The sequence below is a fragment of the Triturus cristatus genome, chromosome 4_2, assembly GCF_964204655.1.
Source record: "Triturus cristatus chromosome 4_2, aTriCri1.1, whole genome shotgun sequence".
NCBI classification, from domain to species: Eukaryota; Metazoa; Chordata; class Amphibia; order Caudata; family Salamandridae; genus Triturus; species Triturus cristatus.
The window spans coordinates 163368629-163394588 of record NC_140586.1 but is presented as its reverse complement, the minus strand read 5'-3'; the positions used below and the strand labels follow the sequence as shown (position 1 = coordinate 163394588).

At 47.6% G+C, this 25960-nt stretch overlaps 1 protein-coding gene across 6 annotated transcripts in view; it reads right to left on the bottom strand.

Annotated features, from left to right (window-relative positions):
- TNS2 (tensin 2) overlaps nucleotides 1-25960 on the bottom strand; it is a 345238-nt gene that overhangs the window by 178462 nt on the left and 140816 nt on the right. For 5 of the 6 annotated variants that reach the window (XM_085600920.1, XM_085600922.1, XM_085600921.1 and 2 more), the window contains one exon: nucleotides 4302-4340. In XM_085600920.1, the coding sequence (XP_085457046.1) occupies nucleotides 4302-4340 (39 nt within the window). Of the gene's footprint in view, nucleotides 1-4301; nucleotides 4341-4484; nucleotides 4529-25960 lie in introns of those variants that run through there. The other variant, XM_085600924.1, reaches the window with a different exon arrangement.

Genomic DNA, 25960 nt, shown 5'->3' with positions numbered 1-25960 from the left:
TTTGTTGCGAGGCAAACAGATGTATCCATGTTCCAAACTTTACACAGGCTGCTGAATTCCCAGCCAGTCAAATGCTAGATTACCGAAGGTGGGCGATTCCGGCTGACGCTGTCCGCCCTGAAATTTAGACGAACTGTGGTCAACTGTGTTGGAGGAGGAAGATGGAGCGGAACCCCTTTCGACAGGTAAAGATCATGCAACCAGCAAAGTGAGGCCTGTTGAATCTGTGGAGTAAAACTGCAACTGGGTGTTCGAATTGCTGTGAACTCGAAGACCAGTGTTGAAGGAGATGGTTCAAAAGAGGCTTTAGACCGAAACGTGTTCATGGTACTACAGCTGCAGCCCCTGTACTTTCAACCACTGCCTGGCTGTCATTCATGGCTGATCCAAGAGGAAAGAAAGACTCTTCTTGAGTGCAGTTGTTCTGCTCTGAAGCAGAAAGACACAACCCAACACAGTATTGAACATTGGACACTATAAAAGTCTTTGTCTGTGCAGGTTGAAGATGTGACTTCTTGAAGCTGATGATGACTCCTCCCAAAAATTGCAATACTCTGGTTACCTCCGCCACATCTTCCTGAGCCTTAAGGAGAGAAGAAGCAGACGACAATAAATATGAAAAGACTGTAACTCCATCCGACGGTAGGTATGCAACAACAGGAGCCAGCCCCTTTGTGAAAGATCAGGGTGATGCTGTCAATCCAAGAGGAAAGGCTTGGCACTGTACGCATTGGTCCTCTACGGCAAAGCGTAGAAACTTCTGACTCTCCATGTGAACTGGCTCATGGAAGTAGGCATCCTTCAAGTCCAGAGTCCTTAGGAAATCGCCTTCCGCTATCAAAGGGATGATTGTTTGTAGTTTAACCATCCCAAATGTTTCAACAAAGACTATCCTGTTTAGGGCTTTGAGATCTAGGACAGGGTGATATCTACTGTCTGGTTTCGATTATAGAAACAGAGTAGAGGAAAATCTGCTTCCACTTTGATCTTCTGGGACCGGAATTACTGCACCCATCTTAATTAAGCACCCCCAGAAGCATGGACTGTTCATTTAACTCGTTCTTTGGTAACACAGTAGGCAAAAAATGGTCGATAGGAGGACTTCAATAAAAGGGAATGTGATAGGTTAGAGGGCCCAAGCATCAGTCACACCTTTCATCCAATGATGTACAGTCTTAAATTCGCTCCCACCCCAGCATAGTCATTTCTAAGGCTGCCCCTGCCCGTGGGAAGTACCTGGTCAGGGCTTGTCGACGAACTCAGCCCCCGGACCACGGGCTCACAACAAAGTGGGATGGTTGTCCTTTGGTTTTTGGGGCTGCTGTTTTACCAAGGAAGATTTTTTGCAGCAACTAATTTGAAAGGTTTTTACATCTTTTTCTCCTCTACAGCCTTTTGAACCATTCTGTCCAACTCAGAAACAAATGGTTTTGGGCCTGTGAATTGTAGTTTGTGAATAGGGGATCTCTGTGCAGCATCCAATTTCCATCCAAAAAAGCAGGCGACCAGTTATTGCTGGTCCTGCTGAATAGGCCGTGGTTTAGAAACCATCAAAAGTAAATCAGAGAGGAACTGAGCTAACGTAGAGTCTCCTGAGGCTAGGTTTGATGTTCATGCCATGGATGCTTGGATAGTATTCACTTTCGGGGTTTGCGGAAAATCCTCATGAAAGTCTTGAAGAGAATATCTTTTATCAAAGAAACTTGGAATGGACGTTTTTCTAAGTCCTTCCATTCTTTTAATACAGTTTGTTTAACAATTTCATGTAACGATAAATTCTCCACCTGAGTTCTGCTCTATTAAGAGTAAAAAACCTATTTCTGCTAAGGTTTGTCTTTGAAACCGAAGATCTCTATAATTTGTCAAGAAGGTCACACAGATGGGATGCTGAATCATATTTTCCTCCCGTACTCCCTTCTTGGTCTTCTTCCTGATGCTCTCTGTAGGAAGCGGGCTCTCTATATTGTGCACTAAAATGAAGTACACTGCTCAGAGTCCAGTGAGCCCCGGATTGGTATACAAAGGCAAACATAGATAATACTAATGCTCTATTTGTGGAAGTATGGGTGAGCAGTTAGTCAGAGGGTATCAGAGGGTAGTGCTAAGTCACAGAGGCAATAAATGATGCACACACTCAAGAATCAATCTGAGACCAATTAACAAAACTAGCACAGATTTTTAAATAATTTTTCAGACCAAAAACTTTGTTCTACAGTAAATACTTTGAGATATTAATTTTTCAAGTTTGCAAAATAGGTAACTTTTGTGCGCAATTACGCACTATTGAAGTCAATGGGAGAAAATGGAAAAATGCATATAAAATTATACAGTTGGATTTTGAGGTTCACCTATGAGATTTAGGAAAATAGCAAGGCCAGGCCCAATGTTCCACCAGTGAATTCTCAGGAGCATCCCGGATTCAGTCGGGAGCAGGGTGCTGCGGTCGTTGGTAGCTAGGGTGCTACAAAGAAGGGAGCCACCAGAAAACACACTGCACAAGAGGACTTATAGGCAAGTCTGAGGAGACCCACTTGAGAGAGCAGGTTGCAAGGGCCTCATGACCACTTTGCTCGCTCAGGCAAGAAGTAATGTAGTCCGACTACAAACTATCCAGGGTTCAACGAGCCTGTTCACTCAGCCTTATGCTACTAGGAATTGCAGCCCTCAGTTCCCTAGTGTTCTCTTTTATATGCTTCTCGTGGACATAGTGCCACGAGTCACGGCCAAAATGAGGTCAGCTCTACGCACCCTCTTTGCACTGGGTATTCTATACGGCAACACGCCTTTCTCAAATCTCACCTCATCCTGTTGTGGGGGGCTTGAAGTTGGAGGGAGATCTTATATGAAGGGTACAAGTAGGCCATCAAAACAAGCCAGTCTGACATCTGGCCCGCCCCACCAGGAAGTGCATCACAAGTCTGTGTTCCTAGGCAACCAGCCCAGTCAGAGAGGATGTACACCAAAGAGCCACCTTTATGATGTATGTTGGAACCTACATTAACCAGCAGTGCAATGTGATTCCTGCAACTTCACGGCACAAAAAACGTCTTCCAGAACGTTTCCTTAGTATTTTATTAATTGCATATTAGACTTTCCCAGCACCCCACAAGACAGGTCCGGTAGCACATTTCAAGAAAGTCTGCAGCTAAAGTAACAGAGCACCCCTCTGTTTGCTTATTCACACAGTTAACATTGTGAAGATGAAAGTGCTTCCAGCGTTCCTTAGTGACAGGAAAAGTTCAGCATAAAAGGAATATTTTCAAACCCCTGAGAGCAGCATCATCTTAAAGGTTGTGGGGGCCCCCGCAAGACTTATTTTAGGGCCCCTGTTCAGAGCAACTTTCAATTGTACTAACAATGTTCCGCTAATTCATGCTCACATCATGCTAAATAGTACTGAATGTTGAGACTGGGCTGAAATATTAAACTTTCCTTAACAGGGCCACTCCAGATCAGTTGAAATATGTCTTGTGTGGGGACAAAACAATTCTCACGATGACACTGGGTAGAGAGATAAAGATGGGCAGAGAGAGAGTGAAAGATGCTAAAACAGAGAAATAGAAAGAGTGGAAACCGGTTAAATAGAGAGAAAGATCCCCTTTAAGGGGGACACTTGGAAGATGGTGGTTTCTGGTCATTTGCCCATGCCTTAAAATGTCTCGCTCTCTCTGACTTAAGCAAAGAGGGCGTGCTTGAACGGAAATATACAAAGCGTCTTGCTGTCATGTGGCTCAAAAGGACAAGCCCAGTCGCCATTTCAAAGCTTGCAACTTTTTCTTCACAAACAGGTCTCCTCCTTTCCTTTTGAGGATATATGTATCAACTGCCATATTAGTCGCCGACTCCAATAGAAAACAATAGCAGGCTCAAACCATACTTTGGAATAGCAACAAGTTGGTAAAGGTAGCCTACGGCAACCAAGAGCCACCTAGCGTCTAGATTCTCTAGAAAGAGGTTGCGGTGGGTAGGAGGAGCTAGACGTCAGAGCATGCACAGAAGCAGCACCTCAGGGTGTTTTACAGTAAAACTGAGTGTTTATTTAGACCTACAGAAATACTGTATCCTAGAATAGTAAGTCTATACGTATGTATATTTACCTTCATAATATAGTGGTAGTTAATATGTGGATTCGACATTTTAATAGGCCAACATAAAAAGAATTCAATAATATGGCATACAAACCACTTCAGAGACATTACCATTACTAGCTATATCCCCAACCAGACCCACACCTACAACACACCCCTCAAACCAGCAAACAACCCAGTGCATCATAGTCAAAATCACAGTCACTTACTTACCAGCTCTGCCGATGGCGGAGGCAGGCACCCAGAGGCCTCCTGCAACGAGAAGAGGTCATGGGTCATTACACTAGAAGAAATGGCTGTCTTCATGCAAAATGGCGGCGCGCTGTGGTGTCTTTTCAGGTAGAAGAAACAGCTGAGAGCATGAAATAAATAGGTCCATGGGCAGGTGGAAATTACCTAGAAGTCTTCCCAACCCAACAGATGGAGAATACAAATAGCAGGCTGTGTTTCTGGCAAAGAACAAGTGTAAAACCAGTTCCAGACCAGGCTACTCACTCTAGCGAGCAGCAAAACAAGAAGCAGCGTATACAGTCCCAAAGCAGAGGCGTCTCGTCCAGATAGCGTGGGGTCCACAGTGCAAGGGCCCTTCTGTCCGCAAAACAAAAGCAAGCTGGCGAAAAGCCCCTACAGATCGGTTCCAAGTGCAGTTAGCGACTTGGCGTGAAATCCTGGAGTTGGTAACCCTCTGGTGTGTCCGAGGCAGGTGAGGGGCTTTTTCCTCCACACAAAAAGCTACCAACAGCCTAAAAGTAAGCAGCTACCCCTCGAGAGCCCCAAAGCAAGAACCGGTGTGAACAGAGTCCCGCAGCCGAGGCTCCTCGTGCTTGTAGTGTGAGCTGTGCCCCTCTGTCTCTCCTGGGCGGGCAGGGCTTCTCCTGCCGGTACCATAGGCCGCCACTGGCTCCCGCCTTCAAGGGGCGCAGGGCTGTTGTTCTTGGCCTACGCAGGGCCCCGGAGCACACAGTCCCGATTCATGCCTCGGGTCGACTCTCCGCGGCCAGCCCCGGGCTCTGGGCGGCGGAACATGACGCGGAGGCGCTATATATAGCGCGCCATCAACGGGGCAGTGTTTCCAGTCAGAGTTTGGACACAGGCACCCATTCACTGGGCCTGACACCGTCTCCCTCGCTCACCTCCACCAGGCCCGGTCGACGCCCGATAGGAGGGCAGGGTCTCTCCCCCGGGACTTGGGAACTTTTAACGCCCTGAGATGGGGCCCAACGTGCGGGGAGCCTCGGGCAGCAGATACCCGCAAGGAAATTCCCAACACAGCAAGAGTGGAGCAATGTACACAGACAAAACAGACAAACAGATACACATGAACACAGGGGCCTGAGTTGTAATCTGTGTCATCTACCTAAGTTTACCACCCTCCGTGATCCTGGGCAAACCCGTACCACAATGTGCCCGAGTTCAAGTAGCAATTGGGAGTGAACATACACTGTGGACAATCTTTAGTGCATTTAAATAACTCTTCGTGTAGGAGCTGGGGCTGGGGGTCAGGAGCGGAATGTTCCAGGGCGGCAGCAAAGCACTGCGCAATACAGGAAATTCGCTGACAGCAAGGTTTGCTGCGTGCTGCACTTTAAGACTACAGCAGAATCTCATAACACGTGTGAAGAGTGCCAACAATAACACTTTTAGGCACTGCCGAGCTCACAGAGGGGCAAGAGAGATGGGGAGATAGCCACCTATTTAAATGTCACTTTTATTTATAGTTTAATGTGGATGCTTAGCCTGTTTGTTTTAATAAGTGCTACCACTTTTGGCACATGCAGGAACTAAGGCGCTGGAAGGTTTCCTTTTGACCAGGATCACATAACATAGTAAGGGGAGAAGCAGGAATTTAAACTCCGTTCGCCTGATTTCGCGGGAGACAGCTTAACCGCTGGGGCATATTTCTCCACCCCTTAAATCTTCCAAGACGCCCTCGATGCCCCCACTCTACGGCTTCAGAGAGCAAAAAAAGGCTGGGTCAGCCTACGGCGATGTCTGAGCTGCCTGCACCCTCTCCTCCTCCGTAGACACGGCCCTCCGTCTGCGCTGCCAGCCCCCTCTCCTCCTCCGTGGACACGGCCCTCCGTCTGCGCTGCCAGCCCCCTCTCCCCCTCCGTGGACACGGCCCTCCGTCTGCGCTGCCAGCCCCCTCTCCCCCTCCGTGGACACGGCCCTCCGTCTGCGCTGCCAGCCCCCTCTCCCCCTCCGTGGACACGGCCCTTTCTCGGCGCTGCCAGCCCCCTCGCCCCCTCCGTAGACACGGTCCTCTCTCTACGCTGCCAGCCCCCTCGCCCCCTCCATAGACACGGCCCTCTCTCTCTCTGCGCTGCCAGCCCCCTCTCCCCTCTCTGCATTGCCAACCTTCGTCGCCACCCCCTCGCCCCAACTCATTACACTCTCTGCTGGCAGCCGGTTCTACACAGCTGTCTGAGCGACCAGCCCCACTCATCCAGAGGTGTAATGCAGGCCCCCTGCGGATCGAGGGGGGGGGGGGGTTGGGGGGACCTCTGAGGGGGTCTCCCAACCCTTTAAGGGGCCTAACTCAGCCACAGGCCAATGAGTGTCTGTGAGATGGAGCCCCCCAGTCACATCCTGCAGGTGGGGGGCACTGCTGGAGCCAACCTCCTTACACACAACCTTCTCTGAGCTGCAACCCCGAACCAACCTCCTTACACACAACCTTCTCTGAGCTGCAACCCCGAACCAACCTCCTTACACACAGCCTTCTCTGAGCTGCAACCCCGAACCAAACACACTACACACAACCTTCTCTGAGCTGCCACCCTGAACCAAATGCACTACACACAACCTTCTCTGAGCTGCCAACATGAGCCAACCTCCTTACAACAAGCCTTCTCTGACCTGCCAGCCCGACCCAACCTCCTTACACACAGCCTTCTCTGAGCTGCCAGCCTGACCCAACCTCCTTACACACAACCTTCTCTGAGCTGCAACCCCGAACCAAACACACTACACACAACCTTCTCTGAGCTGCCACCCTGAACCAAATGCACTACACACAACCTTCTCTGAGCTGCCAACATGAGCCAACCTCCTTACACCAAGCCTTCTCTGACCTGCCAGCCCGACCCGACCTCCTTACACACAGCCTTCTCTGAGCTGCCAGCCTTACCCAAACTCACTACACACAGCCTTCTCTGAGCTGCCAGCCTTCCATCCACCTTACACACAGCCTTCTAAGAGTTGCCACCCTGACCCAACCTCCTTACACAAAGCATTCTAAGAGCTGCAACCCGAACCAAACACACTACACACAACCTTCTCTGAGCTGCCACCCTGAACCAAACGCACTACACACAATCTTCTCTGAGCTGCCAACATGAGCCAACCTCCTTACACCAAGCCTTCTCTGACCTGCCAGCCCGACCCAACCTCCTTACACACAGCCTTCTCTGAGCTTCCAGCCTGACCCAAACTCACTACACACAGCCTTCTCTGAGCTGCCAGCCTGACCCAACCTCCTTACACACAGCCTTCTCTGAGCTGCCAGCTTGACCCAACCTCCTTACACACAGCCTTTTAAGAGCTGCCACCCGGACCCAACCTCCTTACACACAGCCTTCTCTGAGCTGCCAGCCCGACCCAACCTCCTTACACACAGCCTTCTCTGAGCTGCCAGCCTGACCCAACCTCCTTACACACAGTCTTTTAAGAGCTGCCACCTGGACCCAACCTCCTTACACACAGCCTTCTCTGAGCTGCCAGCCTGACCCAACCTCCTTACACACAGCCTTCTCTGAGCTACCAGCCTGACCCAACCTCCTTACACACAGCCTTCTCTGAGCTACCAGCCTGACCCAACCTCCTTACACACAGCCTTCTCTGAGCTGCCAGCCTGACCCAACCTCCTTACACAGAGCCTTATCTGAGCTGCCAGCCTGACCCAACCTCCTTACACACAGCCTTCTCTGAGCTGCCAGCCTGACCCAACCTCCTTACACACAGCCTTTTCTGAGCTGCAACCCCGAACCAAACACACTACACACAACCTTCTCTGAGCTGCCACCCTGAACCAAACACACTACACACAACCTTCTCTGAGCTGCCAACATGAGCCAACCTCCTTACACCAAGCCTTCTCTGACCTGCCAGCCCGACCTGACCTCCTTACACACAGCCTTCTCTGAGCTGCCAGCCTTACCCAAACTCACTACACACAGCCTTCTCTGAGCTGCCAGCCTTCCATCCTCCTTACACACAACCTTCTCTGAGCTGCCAGCCCGACCCAACCTCCTTACACACAGCCTTCTCTGAGCTGCAACCCCGAACCAAACACACTACACACAACCTTCTCTGAGCTGCCACCCTGAACCAAACGCACTACACACAACCTTCTCTGAGCTGCCAACATGAGCCAACCTCCTTACACCAAGCCTTCTCTGACCTGCCAGCCCGACCCAACCTCCTTACACACAGCCTTCTCTGAGCTTCCAGCCTGACCCAAACTCACTACACACAGCCTTCTCTGAGCTGCCAGCCTGACCCAACCTCCTTACACACAGCCTTCTCTGAGCTGCCAGCTTGACCCAACCTCCTTACACACAGCCTTTTAAGAGCTGCCACCCGGACCCAACCTCCTTACACACAGCCTTCTCTGAGCTGCCAGCCCGACCCAACCTCCTTACACACAGCCTTCTCTGAGATGCCAGCCTGACCCAACTCGTCTTACAAACAGCCTTCTCTGAGCTGCCAGCCTGACCCAACCTCCTTACACACAGCCTTCTCTGAGCTGCCAGCCCGACCCAACCTCCTTACACACAGCCTTCTCTGAGCCGCCAGCCCGACCCAACCTCCTTACACACAGCATTCTCTGAGCTGCCAGCCCGACCCAACCTCCTTACACACAGCCTTCTCTGAGCTGCCAGTCTGACCCAACCTCCTTACACACAGCCTTTTAAGAGCTGCCACCCGGACCCAACCTCCTTACACACAGCCTTCTCTGAGCTGCCACCCTGAACCAAACGCACTACACACAACCTTCTCTGAGCTGCCAACATGAGCCAACCTCCTTACACCAAGCCTTCTCTGACCTGCCAGCCCGACCCAACCTCCTTACACACAGCCTTCTCTGAGCTTCCAGCCTGAGCCAAACTCACTAAACACAGCCTTCTCTGAGCTGCCAGCCTGACCCCAACCTCCTTACACACAGCCTTCTCTGAGCTGCCAGCCTGACCCAACCTCCTTACACACAGCCTTCTCTGAGCTGCAACCCTGAACCAAACACACTACACACAACCTTCTCTGAGCTGCCACCCTGAAACAAACGCACTACACACAACCTTCTCTGAGCTGCCAACATGAGCCAACCTCCTTACACCAAGCCTTCTCTGACCTGCCAGCCCGACCCGACCTCCTTACACACAGCCTTCTCTGAGCTGCCAGCCTTACCCAAACTCACTGCACACAGCCTTCTCTGAGCTGCCAGCCTTCCATCCTCCTTACACACAACCTTCTCTGAGCTGCCAGCCCGACCCAACCTCCTTACACACAGCCTTCTCTGAGCTGCAACCCCGAACCAAACACACTACACACAACCTTCTCTGAGCTGCCACCCTGAACCAAATGCACTACACACAACCTTCTCTGAGCTGCCAACATGAGCCAACCTCCTTACACCAAGCCTTCTCTGACCTGCCAGCCCGACCCAACCTCCTTACACACAGCCTTCTCTGAGCTTCCAGCCTGGCCCAAACTCACTACACACAGCCTTCTCTGAGCTGCCAGCCTAACCCAACCTCCTTACACACAGCCTTCTCTGAGCTGCCAGCCTGACCCAACCTCCTTACACACAGCCTTTTAAGAGCTGCCACCCGGACCCAACCTCCTTACACAGCCTTCTCTGAGCTGCCAGCCCGACCCAACCTCCTTACACACAGCCTTCTCTGAGATGCCAGCCTGACCCAACTCGTCTTACAAACAGCCTTCTCTGAGCTGTCAGCCTGACCCAACCTCCTTACACACAGCCTTCTCTGAGCTGCCAGCCCGACCCAACCTCCTTACACACAGCCTTCTCTGAGCCACCAGCCCGACCCAACCTCCTTACATACAGCCTTCTCTGAGCTGCCAGCCCGACCCAACCTCCTTACACACAGCCTTCTCTGAGCTGCCAGTCTGACCCAACCTCCTTACACACAGCCTTTTAAGAGCTGCCACCCGGACCCAACCTCCTTAAACACAGCCTTCTCTGAGCTGCCAGCCTGACCCAACCTCCTTACACACAGCCTTCTCTGAGCTGCCAGCCGTACCCAAACTCACTACACACAGCCTTCTCTGAGCTGCCAGCCTTCCATCCTCCTTACACACAACCTTCTCTGAGCTGCCAGCCCGACCCAACCTCTTTACACACAGCCTTCTCTGAGCTGCAACCCCGAACCAAACACACTACACATAACCTTCTCTGAGCTGCCACCCTGAACCAAACGCACTACACACAACCTTATCTGAGCTGCCAGCCTGACCCAACCTCCTTACACACGGCTTTCTCTGAGCTGCCATCCTGCTCTACGTCTTCTTCACACACAACTGTCTGAGCTGCAACATGCCGACCCTAACAGGTAGCAAATTTTAACGTTCACTCATTTTAATACAAAGGTTAAAATAACCCCCATTAATCTCTTCAAATAGAATTCCAAAATATGAATCGTTTTACAAAATGATGCTTTCCTTTATCCAATATGGATACACTGCTTTACAACACACTTTGAAGTTCCTGCTCCAAGAAGTCCAGGAATTTAACCACAGCACCGCATGTTCTCAATGACAGGCGCACGATCACAGAACACAAACAGAGCTAAGATGGAGCCATATTGAAAGAGCACGGTCACCACATTCAGGACAAATATTATTTAAAAAAGACAGATGTGATTTGCCAACAACGAGCTGTACACGTACCAGGCACGAAACGTAAATCGCTCTTTCTAGCGAGCATGGGTGGCCTGACAGAATTACATACAGCCAGGGCTTTTAAGTAGCATAAACAAGCATTGGCATAGCCAATAGGTCTCGCCTTTGGGACCTTACAAGTGTTTAGCCATGCAACAGTTGCATAACTAAATACTTATAAGGTCCCAAAAGCGAGACCTATTCGCTATGCCGCGAAAGTAAAAGTGATCGCGATCGCGATCAAACATCAAAGTGGCCGTGCGGCTGCGAAGGTGAAAGTAATCGCGGTCAAGCGCGGTGTGCGCGCCCGCGCACATGCACTGTAGCTCTATGCTGGCCTGGTAGCACTTTTTGGAGCCCTCTCAATAAGTCTCGCCAGACCAGCGCATGCACTGGGTCAGGCGAGACCTAAAAAACTGGGGGGGGTGTGTCTCTCAAAGGGGCGTGGCCAATGTAATTAGGGGAGTGGCTTAAAACACATAAGCTAAAAATCTGTGCTTAGCATAGTGTGCCGCCTGACTTGTATTTTGCTGTATCTGTCATTGCATCCAGATATAATATGATACAACAGGTAACCATACCTACAACAAATCAGGACTTTTGGCTTTGTCAATGGTTGTTCGTTGCATGAGATAAATAAGCAGCAACTATTGCTTGTATATAATATTGAATAAACTTCAACCTAAAGCCCTGGTGACACCAGGACAATTTTGTTGTTTCTGAGTTTCAAAAAGAGAAGGGAAATCCAAAGAGAAAATTACTCTCTTTAAAGGATTTTCCTTCGCCAAAAACACTCACCTGGCCTGACGTCATGCCCTAACATCCACTAGTGAGAAGTGAGCACATGGATGTGCCTGCTGTCACTGCAGTCCGGAAAAAAACGGACCGCCTGTGCTGGTGCACAAAACAGAGCCCGATAGAGACCCGTTTTGAGGCCCCCTTTAAAAAACTGCCGGTGCTCAGACCTGGTGAGACCCGGCCAACTTAAAGCCCTGCATACAGCTCTCCACGAGCTGGTGGGCAAGCTGCTCTCCCACGCTCTAACACACCGCTTTTCCTAAACTGGTAGCATGTTCCTTCACCTTCTTTCTTACTCGTGTATTCCTTTATGTATGCATTAATATATAGCGCAGACATGACCCAAAAGTGCTACAGCACTTTACAGTATAAGCATAGATTATTACATAAGGTCCAAAATTAAAAAATCAGAAGATGTTGAAACATTTGAGTCATTACATAAGGTACCGAATTACAGTTGTTCGAAGACGCCGGTACATTACAAATGCATGAACACAGAGTTATCTTCCTGCCCAAAGGAATTGTGCGATTCTGCAGCTGCAGCTTTTTTTTTTGCATAATTATGGATTTGCCGCATTTGCCACATGATCCATCATCTGCTGCATAATCTGCAGATTTTAACAAAAAAATAAATAGTTTCTTGTTCAAGCAGATCAAAAGTTACCCAAAAACGTCCCAACTTGTGTTAGCGCACAAGGCCGTTCGCAAAGGTTAAATAGTCATCTTTCAATTGCTTATTTCTGTATATGATGGTAAACAAGTACTAATGAGGTGCAATCTTTGCCCAGGCGGTATTACCATGTGTCAAAATAATGAAGTACTACTATCAAAAAATGTGCCACATTATGCTGCGTAATTTGCCTTTTCTTGCTGCATTATAAAGTCTACCCTGCCACATAGTTTGGTGTTCCGCTGCCGCATAATTCCAGTGGCCCTGGTTATAGTATATATGTTGCAGCAGTGCACAGGCTGCAGTCGCGGCTGCTGCCCAGAATCAGCAGTGGGGCGGGTAGGGGGTAATCACTAAAAAAAAAAACACTTACCTCCCGGCCGGCCACCGCCACCTCTCCTGCGCCCGCTTTCTGGCTTCTTGTGAGAAACAGGAAGCAGGATGCACCAGGGCTCCCATGCTCCCGCAGCCAATCTGAACGCTGCAATGCATCATTGTGATAGGTCTGAGCACCGTGACACGGCGCTCAGCCAGGGGCTGTAGAGGTGGGCATGTTCTCCAGGCATGCTGTAATGCAGCTTGCATGGAGAACAGGGAAAGTGCACATGACTGTTTTGGGCGGCCCACTCCTCCTCTGCTCTTCAGCCTCACCCGCTCCCTCACGCACGTTGCCGCAGCAGGAGGACAAAATAAAATGATAATAACATTAGTTATTATCATTTTATTTTTTCCTTTCTTTTGCTGCTTTGAGGCAGTGGGGCGACGGTCCTCCGCCTTAGCGGAGGAGCCGCCACTGACAGGCTGTCGTCGGGCGCCGTTCTCCGTGGTGGAGCACAATGAAGTGGGAGTAGTGCAGTGAATGTCAAGACAGTGGCCAGAGACTAAGCCCTGGAGGTGAGAGCGCGCTTACCCACTGGGGAAGTTAGCAAAAATGGCATTCGCTAAAATCCCTTCGAACGAGATGGGCTTTCAGCTTCGATTTGAACATCACAGCTCAGTGCTGTTTTGGCAGAGCCCATCTGTACCACATATGCTGGCCCCGTGATGTCACTCCTGCATCAATCAAGACGCGCATTCTTGGGGGTCCCAGGCCCCATCTCCCCTAATAGCTCAGCAGTGTAATCTTTACATATGTCTGGATCTAGGCCATATTTACAGGAATGTGTGAGAAACCTTCGCAGACAGCATGGCTCCCACGCAGGGCGATATGTCTTCCTACCACTCAGTAAGAGTCCACCCCCATCACAAGGGCTAGCACACCGCGCACTGCTCGGCACGGCATACTCCACCCCATTCGGGTTCACAAATCTTCATTCGGTTATACAAGTAGCCATAAAAGTACACGCATACATAAAATACTTCAAATAATTCAAACAAATATATACTTTGGATCATATCCATTCAGAGAAAATAAAATCAGTGCGATCTTTGAGCGCTAAAAAACAGTCATTGTTATTGGGCTCTTACCGCAGTTTTCAGAAACAGTCTGACATGAAAAATACATTCCTCATTATTCAGCTGGAGTAAGATGTCATATGAACAATGTCCCCAGCACACGTAAACAGTAATATATTGGTTATAATTGCACGTTAAATAAGTAACTATTTATTTCACGAAGTACACACTAAGAAATGCCGTATGACAAAAAAAATGTATAGGCGTATTCAATACTCTGAAAATGTATGTAATGTAATGTTTTCTCCAATGCCCAACTATACTCAGATCCATTATAATTTTCTCTCGTATTTTCCTTTTTTAAAATTCTTACCAAAACTTACCCTAAAGATGGAAGACTTGGAATATATTTGTTTTTAACCATACACTTAAGCACGGATGTTTTGACACTTAGATATAACGGATATGTGCACTCACGTCCTCACATCTCATCCTATATTTCGTTTATTTGTTTCAAGAGATGGTTTTAGGTCTCGCCTGACCCAGCGCATGCGCTGGTCTGGCGAGACTTATTGAGAGGGCTCCAAAAAGTGCTACCAAGCCAGCCTAGAGCCACAGTGCATGTGCGCGGGCGCGCGTGCCACGCTTTACCGCAATTACTTTCGGTTTCGCGGCCGCACGGCCGCTTTGAGGTTTTGATCGTGATCGCGATCACTTTCACTTTCACAGCCGCACCGCCGCTTTGCATAGCCAATATGTCTCGCGTTTGGGACCTTATAAGTATTTAGTTATGCAACTGTTGCATGGCTAAACACTTATAAGGTCCCAAAGGCGAGACCTATTGGCTATGCCAATGCTTGTTCCTTCTTTTCCTCAGTCAATCAGAGAATCCAAATCACCCGATAATTTTGTTCTTACGGTTGGAACCACGATAGTTAATATGTCTCTCACTTCCTTTAATCTCAGAGGAGTTTTCTTTATTAGAGATTTCCTATTAAGAAACTATACAACAATTTTTAGGCAACCCCATACCGGTATATACTCTTTTGAACCATTCCAATATGGCCGACCCGCAGGAGGGTTCGTGGTAAATCTGGTCTCAGGCTGACAGATTTGGTGTCCGTTTTCTGTTTTTATGTCGATGGCGTTTTGATATTAGCCGGTATATACATGAGACCGCCTGGCATTTGCCTCATGTCCTGTACTCGGAAAGGCACGGGAGGCGACGTCTTGACCCAGGATATACAATATATCAGTAAGAGGGGGTCCAGGGGTTTTGTGTAAAAATAGATTTACTCTCGATTGTCCGAGATTTTAGGGCATAGCGGGTTTTCTTTAAATCACACCGTTGTTAGATGCAAATTAGGTACGAGAAGTATATACTTCAACAGCGCGTATTGTGACCGACACCCTGACTCTATGATTAGATTGTAGCTCACCGTGCATTTCAGTTTATGTATGGGAATGAGCGTCTTACACACTGATAAAAGGATTGCTTAAAAGCGTAATCGGTAATGAGCGAATTTTGAGGAGAACGTGAGGAGATGAACCATGCTACACTATGTGAATTATCAGGGATCTTCCTGTTTACCATTTGATATAGGAAGGGATACTGAGAAATTTTGGGACGCTACTGGAGCCTCATAAACTGAATGATTGCAGACGTCGTCCTCATAGGAAATCCTCATTTGTGGGTTGGAATTATCACCGCAAATCAAGTAGGTGGCAGTACCCTTTTTTTGAATTGCATTCAGATTACAGTTTTGACTTTGCAAAGAGTAGTTTCATTATAGCCTTAATTCATTTACAGATTTGACTACAAGGAGAACATAGGTATTTATCGTGGTTCAAGTCTTTTCTACCATTTTTGCTTGATCTGCACATTGGGTATATAATGCGGAGACACTCTCACTTCACGTCTTGCCAGATCAAGCTCCGATTCGGTTTACAACTCTATCTTCACGCTATTATACTTTAATCTTCACTCTGGACGGGTTTCATCACCTACGTTTTTGTTACTTGCTTATGGTGACACATATTCCTTTATTTCTTCCATCCATTGGGCTCATTGGGTATTCAGTTACCCTTTTCCTTTCAAAAACATACTCAACTTTCACCTTTTATCCACCTTGTGCATGTGTGCACAGACTTTATTTTATGCTATTTAAGTATATCAGTGGGTTTACTGTGGATGGTTAAGTACACCCAGTATTCAGTTAGGTGGTACATTGCTTCTTCTTGTTTGTGTTTTATGTACAGCCTTGATAAAGTCGCGGGTTTATTACCCATGTGCGATGAAACAGGTGTCGGCTGTTGGATGAACAAAGGAATAAAAGAAAGAAAATCACAAGAATCATCGCACTTTGTTTTACTTGATGCTCACAACATGCAATTATAACCAATATATTACTGTTTACGTGTGCTGGGGACATTGTTCATTTAATTAATTGGCACAGGCCGATACCCTGGGGAGATCAGTGGTGCTCCTCACCTTTCAGCACCGTTGCTAATATAGACAACCCTACATATTATTTAGATGGTATTCTCCTAAGTTGCGCCAACAGTCCTATACTCCAAACCACTACCCTTTTCTCATACGATGTCATATGCTCCTCCACCCATTCATAACAGCGCGTCCTCTATCACATAACTGAAAGCCATAAACTGCGCATCTGTCTCTCACACTTTATCCATCACACTGCTAAGCGCTGCGTACCATAACACAATAACCACACCTCGGTGGTCCTCACACACAACACTGAAACACTTCCCACACAGGATCAAAACAAAGGGAATATATTCTCAACCACACACCCTACACGGGGTAGTATGCTACCTGTGTAGCAAGGGCTTCAAGTGCTTCAGTGCCACACATAGGGGTAGTAAGATATATATATATAAAATGTATTTTTTGCAACACAATACGATATGTGTGGAGTGACATATATATGCTTATAAGAAATGGGATTCTGTAATCCCTGTATAGACGCCTGTATTGAATTTCTTTATAATCTGCGGATTCTGACACACTCAGTCGCCGATTATAAAGAAAAGACGTCCCGCACTGGGTTGTCCATTCTGAGATGATTTGTTTAAAGGTAATGGTCTTGAGCAGACATAGGTTAAAGGGAAAAATGGTGGAGAGATCTGCTGGAATAGACTTTGTTAATATCATCTCATATCTGATTGTCTTTGTGAGATCTCAAGGAGCGGCCGTAGTATGTAGGCAGTCGGACCTGGAGTGTTGGACCAAATTAAATCCTCATTTGGCAGCAGCATGTGGACGATCTAGTCAGTTATTTCATGCCTGGCTAGGTGGTTATGGGTTCTTTATTTTTGTGGACTGGTATGGTATTGGGTGATGGACATGACACTTAGCAGTTTTGTCTTATGCAACGGGAGAAGAGTTGACCTAACGGCTAGGGCGGTCGACCTCGAATCTGGGGAACCGGGTTCGAGTCTCGGCAATAACGCTGAACACCCTGTGATTCTGGGCAAATGACTTAATCTCCTTGTGCCTAACAAAAATGAATGTGTCCTCATGTAATGCAACTGGTGCTCTGATACCCGAAACCTTCGGGTCAAGTTCGCGCTATATAAAACTTCATAAAAAAACAAAACATAAGCCACCTACCCCAGCCTCCAACCTCTCAGGACAGCATCCTCACCCAACCAGGGCAATGGCCCTTCATTCCCCTCGGGATAGCACCGCCGACATCCCACCAAGACCAGCACCTATTACTAAAACAGCAGATCACCAGGCTCTGTCCAATAAACTTCGCACACAGCCACTCCCACACATATTGGAAATCTGTGGAAGTTAATAGCCACAGCTTTATTTACTTGTTGTACATATCACCCACTTCACTTCATCTGGGGGTTAAAGTCCGCCTGTATGTCAGCCCTTCTAACCAACCTTAAATCCTAAAACTTAACATCAGGAATCTATCATATGACTTGACATCATAAATCAACTGTTATTGCAGCACATGTCATATATCCACACAACCTGACTGGCCCAGGTCAAAGAATAAGACATAAATCAACTACAAGGTCATAAATCAAGCTATAAATCAATCAAATCATAAATCACTACCAGCCCATAAATCAAGATCAGGTCATAAATCAATCAAAGTTCATCAATCAAGTTGTAAATCGAGACTTAGAGACACATTTATGGCGTATCATAAAAATCTTTCTTCACCAAACAGCAGTCCAGCGTTTACTGGTGCCAACTGGAGACCCTTTGAGCTGGAGCTTCACCATCTATGCAGAAGGGGAGGGTGTATTCCACCCTCAGCTTTCCAGGCCCAACCCGCTACCATACTTATTCGGTGTGTCTGCTGACCAGTAGGCCTGGCCCGCGAGCGCCGTGTTCTGTGACCCCTCTCCTCTCTGACCGCCTTACCCTACGGTGAAGCTTCCCAAGGTAAGTACAGGTCTGCCACTCTGTTGGTGGCCTTTCAAGCTCCATTCACACTCATTCACCGCCACTCTGCATGCGGGTTTACGTCCTCGGGCAGCTCCCTTATGCCTGTGTTCGTTCTACTGGCAACCCGCCAGCATCATGGCAGCCCAATGGTTGGACCAGAATACCTCCAGCCCTGCTTCTGACAGGTGGACTCCATCATCCGCAAAGTACTCTGGTCATCTAAAACTGATTAGGCCATGCCTAATGGCTTCCCACACATTAACCCTACAGTATATAGCCACCGCCACATTGAGCATTGACTTTTCTAGGGCGCTGGTGGACCACGCGCCCTTCCATCTCTGCCTGGGCACAATTTCCATTCTATCTGCTGCAAATACTCAAAGGAGTCCAGAATGCAGTAGCCAGGCAACTCCTGCATCTACAGATGTGAAACCACGTCTGCCCTGCAAGCTCTCCGTTGTCTGCCTAAGGCCAAACGCAGCGCATTTACAGCTCTCTTCTTTGGCCATCGGCCCATACATGGTGCTCCAACAACAGTCTTCAAACAAAAAAGTACAGCCATGATCCAAACAGAAGGATGTCCACTCCAGACTGACTTCATTTTTGAGCATCCTTCCATTAAAAAAAATTGCCACATGGGCCAGATTACAAACCCACACCCTATACATCAAGCATAATAATCAGAATAGCTTCGTCCCTGAGGACCCAGAAGACGGGAAGTACTCGCAGGTAGGCCTACTACTCCTACAGCTCTCTGCTACACTCTCAGCTTAAGCGCAGGTGCACATTTGCGGGGACATAACTGGAGCTATCATCTGAGCGTCAAGCACAACATCGATCACTTCCCACGTGTTATTCTACCTACCATGCACTTCAAATGTAGCAGCTCATAGTCGACCACCCAGGACCACTTCTGGGGCCGTCATGGATATGAGAAAGCTATACAACACAACTTTGGATCCCAAGTAAGAATGACAGTGATTTTCTGAACATGTTTAATAACTTAGGACATTGTGTTAGCTTTGAATATATTGGACGTCCAGATTCACCATAGTGTACCATTCATTGTATTTCAGACCTTCTCGCTTCAGTTCCGGCTCCTGAATCTCATAGATTGTCCAATTTTTTCCCATCACGTTTTTGATCACATCAGATAAGTGGCTTGAGACTCCTCATCTGTTTTGTGCTTTATATCCTAAGGATGCATTTTGGAGCTTTTCTCACATCCAACTATGATCGATAGATCAATGAGTTGAACATTTGCTGCTGGAACAAAGCAGTGATCGGCAGGTCACCAGTGTCTGTCTCGACATGGACGACTCCCCTTTCCATCCTCCGAAGGTCGGTAAATTGTATAACATGAATTAGGCAATGGTAATGTCTTTTATTTACAATGCTTCGAAATGGTAAAAGTGGGGTAGGAAGCACTATCTAAAAACATATTATTATTAAAACAGCAACTGGTCTAGTATGTATACTAACTAAGATGGCGACTCAACAACCCATTTCAACATGTGCCCACTCGATCAAAGTCGGAGGAATATTATTATTATTTTTTTAAACACATTTTATTTTTTATTTTTTTACATGAATACAAAAATCACAACAGCACCCACCGTGGCAAACAATAGAAACAAACAGGAAGCATATCATATGCCATTCTCACCACCCACCCACCGACAATTCAGATGTCCCCGTGCGGGGGAAAGGAGAATACCCAGAGTCCTGCCCAGGGCTGCATCAGCCGGCCAAACCACACTAGGACTGAATTTCCGCCTCTAGGCCAGGTCCACAGTCTATGAGTTGTGCTATGGGAACCCCCCTGTAGTCAGCCCATCGCTATCGGATTTTGATGTACTTATGGAGGCAGCCGCGGGCATCACATACCGGTTTTCTCTATTGAGGCACCAGTCTAAACCCTGCTTCCACTCTTTGCAATTGGGGTTGTGCAGCTTCTTTCCAGTGGTGAGCAATAGCCGTTTTGGCTACAGTAGGTTGTGTAGCGGTCGTCCTCAAGATCCCCCAACACATGAAGGAGGACTAAGCAAGGATCATGCGGGATGGGGCACCTCAACACATGACCCAGGCAGTTTAGAATTTGGGTCCAATTGGTTTGTATCACCACACAATCCCACACAGTGTGTAGGAAGGACCCCTCTGCATCTACACAGCAGAGACATCTGGAGGATGTCACCCTTCCCATCATCAAGAGCCTGTGCCGCGTAAAATAAATGCGGTGGAGGTATTTCAGCTGTATAAGTTGCAGCCGAGATGCAATGGCTGAGTTCTGTGGAGATGTCCTGGCCTCGTCCATTCCTCATCTGCCAGTTCCCCAATCTCCTGTACGTAGCGCGGTGACAAAGTCAGGCATGTGATGGAAGGAGGATTGATAGACCTGGGTGATTTTATGTGTGCGGAGGTCACCTAGAAGCAGATAGTCCTCAAGGGGACTGTACTCAGGGAGGACCGCCATGTAACAAATGTATGGGGCCAACGCATGGCGGATGTAGAGGTAGCGATAGAATTGGCTACGGTGTAGACAAAACTCATCTTAGAGGGTGGTGTAGGATCTTAGAGCGACTCCTCCATGACATCCCTCAGGGATGTGATACCTATAGTATCCCATGCACAGAAGCTCCCCAGGCCCGCCCCCTGCGGGAGCAGGTTCCCTACCCAGAGGGGAGTCTGTGCTTTGAGCCTCTGCGTCCACCCCATCTTTGATAACGTCCCCTCCTAGCTTTGTAGGGCCACTTAGGTTGCTTGGGGGAATGTAGCATGTGTTTTCCCCCCATATAGTAGATAGTGGATTGAAATGCCCGCATGTCGGATGAAAAAGCCGGGTCTCCCTGGGAGTCACACAGCCATTGTTTAATAATTATCAAATAAGACGCCCGATAGTAGGATTCGATGTCACCCATGGCAATCCCCCTGTCGAACGTGGATTTAAAACATTTAGTGAGAGCTATACAGGGGTGCCACAGTTCCATAGAAAACTATGCAACATAGACTGTAGCATCTAAAAAAGGTACAAGGTAAGGGGAAAGGGTAACCCTGTAAATGGTAGTGGAATCGAGGGAGGGAGGCCATCTTAAATATTGCACATCTGCCCAGAAGGGGCAGAGGAAAGGCCGACCAGGTTCTCAGATCCACTGTTAATGTATCAAGGAGTGGCTGAATATTCCTTTTCCGTGCCCACGAGGAATTTGATGTGACGTATACCTCCAAGTACTTAAAGCAGTAGGTGGTGATCTGGAGGCCAAAGGCCCAGTCCAGGTTCTGTGGATGGCAGGGAAGCCCCAAGGCCGTGCCAAATACCTGGAGGATGTGCAGCACCCAGGGACCAGAGGACTCGGGCTGGGTCAATAATATCAATGCATCATCCGCATAAAGAGCGATACTATCCACTGGACCCCCTTCCACTCAAAACCCCGGACCTGAGCATATATACACAGCCAGAGGCTCTATGGCGAGTGCGAAGAGCAGCGGGAACAGTGGATACCTCTGACGTGTGCCCCGTCCAATACAGAAGGGCTTGGAGAGGGCCCTACCCACTCGTACGTAGGCGGTAAGGTAAAAGAAGCCGGGCGAGGAAAATGATTTTTGTTATTATTAATAACATGAGAGGATTAGTGTTATTATTATTGTTATGTTATTAATATTATTATTATCGTTATTATAGTATTTTAGCCCTCTGACAATGTTCCTCATACCTTATCGAACGGGCTCATATAGAGATGGATTGCTGAGACTCCATCTCAGTGAGTTTACATTGTAGTCCAATAACACTTTTCATAAACTCTCTTATTGTGTCCAATAATGTGATTGGGTGTGAGTCTCCTCTAGTAGTGCTGACTTTGCAGCTCATGTACCATTCAGATCCCATACTCCATTGTACTTGAGATGTGTTCTTGAGTCTCCTCTCAAGGAGTTGATGTCCCGGATATACATCTTTTCCTTCGTTTTTCTTCAGTGCGCTCAGGTTGCCCTGTAAGCGATAGTCTTGTAGAGTTGACACTGCAGAACATTTTCTCGCCCATCTCCAGTGTGTTCATGCTGAGGCCAGTCCTCTTCCCTTCTTCTAGAGTTGGCATTGCCAATGATACATAACTTTAATCGCCACTTGAAGGGTTGACCCGCAGAAGATACACAACTTTAATCGCCCGCTGAGAGTTCCTGTTGATATCCACGCACACATTTTTCTTGAAGAGTTGAAATTCAAACATTACGCCATTTAATTGCCCCCTAAAAAGTGTAATTGTTCCCTGTAATTTGGTGTGTGGATAGACGAGGACAGAATTACTGATTCCAGGTGGCATCTTTGCACCCAAATGCAGAGATAACTTTCTCCAGAATTGTGAATAATACACAGACATAGGAATACTGAGGCCTACTCAATGTGCGTTTCCCCATTCCAGGGGAAATGACAGGCCCAAATCTGCATCCATTCACCACCTGCACCAAGAAGGTGGTCATTGAGTACTGGGGCTTTGTTTTGGCCTATGGCATGTGTGGCAGGGGCGGTTAGCTGGGTTAGGACGGAAAAGCTGGAAGAGCATTTACATCACCCATGTTCTATAGGAGAAACAGGTGGGGGAGGGAAGCAGTGGCTGTTTTCATCATGCTCCTTAAGCACCCCACATGGGTCCATAACCGATGCCCCTGGAGTTACCAGGTCTGGAGTTTGCAGACTCAGTAATTCTGTGCTTCGGAATGAGGGCCAAAGTGTTCATAGTGATATTGGTCCAGGAGTCCCTGCTTATAGAGTTGGCTTTGTAAACGACGCACCAAAGTTTGATCACCCTCCCACAAAGTGGTCCTGTAGACATTGGTCCACGAGACTCCTCTTAGAAGGTTGACATTGCAAGCGCGGCACCCTTTGACTCGCCCTCCAACAAAGTGTTCACGTTGATAGTGGTCTACGAGTCTCCGACTTTAAAGTCTAATTTTCCTATTCCAAAAGTTCACAGATACAACATCTGGACTGGCCAGTCCGTCGGAACTGAAACATGAGGTGTAACCACAAGCTCTGAAATATTGGATTCGCCTAATTCCTGATCATGGGACCTAAAATGATAGAAGGTAATATTGGGAAACATATTTTCATAAACGCTTAAGTGAAACTTCATCTAGTTGTCAGGATGAGCCCACTGTAGTCACCGATAAACCACTACATGGATCCGAAACCCTTAAAGTGATGGGGATCTATTTACTAATGTAAGGTCGGCTTTTATCTGGAATTTGCCTGCTCTGAGGAAGCAGAAGACAACATGTGCAAAACACATGTTGGCTGAAATAGTACTGTTGTCTTTCATGACTGTCATTCTCTACATGTTAAATATTATCCAGCTGATACATAAATTAAACTTTACGCTATATATTACTGCCAATTATCCTCCTATTTACTTTGTAGTGCTTAAAAAGCTGACACTTGGTACAGACATAAACCAGGAAGATTTTATTGCACAATTGTTTTTTGCTCTCCACCATTTTAAGTACTGTACAGTAACATCTGTATGCTGTACATATTGTTGGGCTAGCCTTGGCTGCCCTGAGAGTAATGGCCGCATAACCAGTGGCGGCTCCTCCGCTAAGGCGGAGGAGCGTTGCCCCACTGCTGAAAAGGAAAAAAAAATGATAATAACATATTGTTACTATCATTTTATTTTCCCTATTGCAGTCAGTGGCGGGCAGGGCTGGCCAGAGCTGGGGAGGAGTGCTGTGCGCAACCTAAGTGCGCATGAACTGTTTGGCCGGCCCTCATGGGTCGACCAAACGGTTCATGTGCACTTTGCTTGTTCCTACCAGGCTGCATTACACAGCCTGGTCAGGAACATGCACAGGCTCCCTGTTGCATTCTGAGCGCCGACCAAACACAACGCTGCATTGCAGCGTTGTGATTGGCTCAGGGGAACCTGTCTGCCTGGGGATTCCTGCTGCCGGATGGGACAGGAAGAGGAAGAAAACGAGGACAGAGGAGAGGCATCAGCGGTTTTAAAGGGGAGTCCTTTATTTAATTTAATTCCTCTCCCCCCTCCACCCCGGCCCACCACCCCCGGTCTGGAAGCAACCGCTGCTGAGCATGACCCTGCAATGAAGCATGGCGAAGGGAAGAGCTGTCCACAGGCTATTAGCGAAGAGCTGTCCACATGCTATTAGCGCCAGCCTGTTGAGAGGTCTTTTGGGCAGACCTAAAATCCAAGCAGCCCACATTCATCAACACCACAGATCAAAATCTTCCACCAAGGGAATGCGTTTCATACTTGGGGTTCTACTGACAAAGACATTTAGGAGTACCTAAAGTAATACTCCTGTCGCACTCTTGGACATACTGTTAGATGCCTTTGTGAACTGGCCCCAAAACAACTAAAATGGGAATGAGATGGGAATATCCAGGGAACATTCAGATACAGTTAGTACAAATAGAAACTTCTCTTTGCATCTTTATTCATAGGGAGTTGGACATTTGAGGCCGATTCACAAAGGCACGTAAAAGAGCACGTGCGTAGCTCACAAATGCTTTTGTGTATCGGCCTCTTGGTGTTTGAAGATTTCTAAAACTTGCAGTAACTGGAGATTTATGTTATCAAATACAAATAAAGTCATTTATATGAAAATGTCAGGCTGGGCTGACCGCACACCCGAGATGCTCCTTCCACCGATGGTTCTCAAGAGCAGAGGTCTTCAAACTAGAGGGTGGGTGGGCTAAACGGATCTAAAGGGGAGAGGGCCCCAAGCTGTGGGCAAGAAGCACAGTTTTAACTCTCCTAGGGAACAGAGACACCATGTTTCAAACAGCACTGTGGTTTAGTGAAAGAAAACAGAGTGGAATAAGCCTTGCTAATTGGCCATTAGTATGTTTTGTTTTTGGTTCACTTCATGTTTGAAAAGATGCGTCAAAGTAAGGGGGACAAGAAGTGGAGGACTCCAAATAACCCTCAAAGTGCCTTCTTCCATTTCTAATACAGCATCACACTAAGAATTATTTTAAACTTTTACGGAGTACAGACTGCCACTAGTACAGGGCCGGCTTTAGGCTGGTGTCGCCCGATGCGACAATGTTTTTGGGCGCCTTCAATGACCTCCTTCTCCATGGATTCCCTCACTACCACCCTTCAACATTGCTCCTCGAGTCTCCATAACCGCTCCTTCTCACGTGCATCTCTTCTGTTTTATAGCACCACTCATATCGGTGCAGGGTGTCAGAGCACTTTACATCAGACACATTACCTAGAGACAATGGATCATATGTGCGTAAATCAGTCTATGGGAAATGTTACATAAGACAGAGGACTACAAGGTGTAGGAGTCACATGTCAGTATAGGCAGTGTCGTTTTAAACTACTTGGTCTGGAGAAGCACCAACTCAGAAATTAAAACATAACCACAGTGGTTGTGGATTGTCTTTAGTATTAAGAATTGATTTCTACCCAAATGAAACTATTTTATAGTGAAAGACTGGGGGGGGGGGGGGGGATCATAGGCTGTAACCTATACCTTGCAGTTTGCATGCAGCCCCTTGATGACAGTTAATAGCTCACTGTTCTATGTTAGGATTCTGACCTAAAAACAGAAATTAACAAAAATATCTCTGTGACAAAATTGGTAACCCACTGAACTAGTTGCATGATATACACTTCCGTGATCTGCACTGTACACGTGCTTTGCTGCAGGCGTATT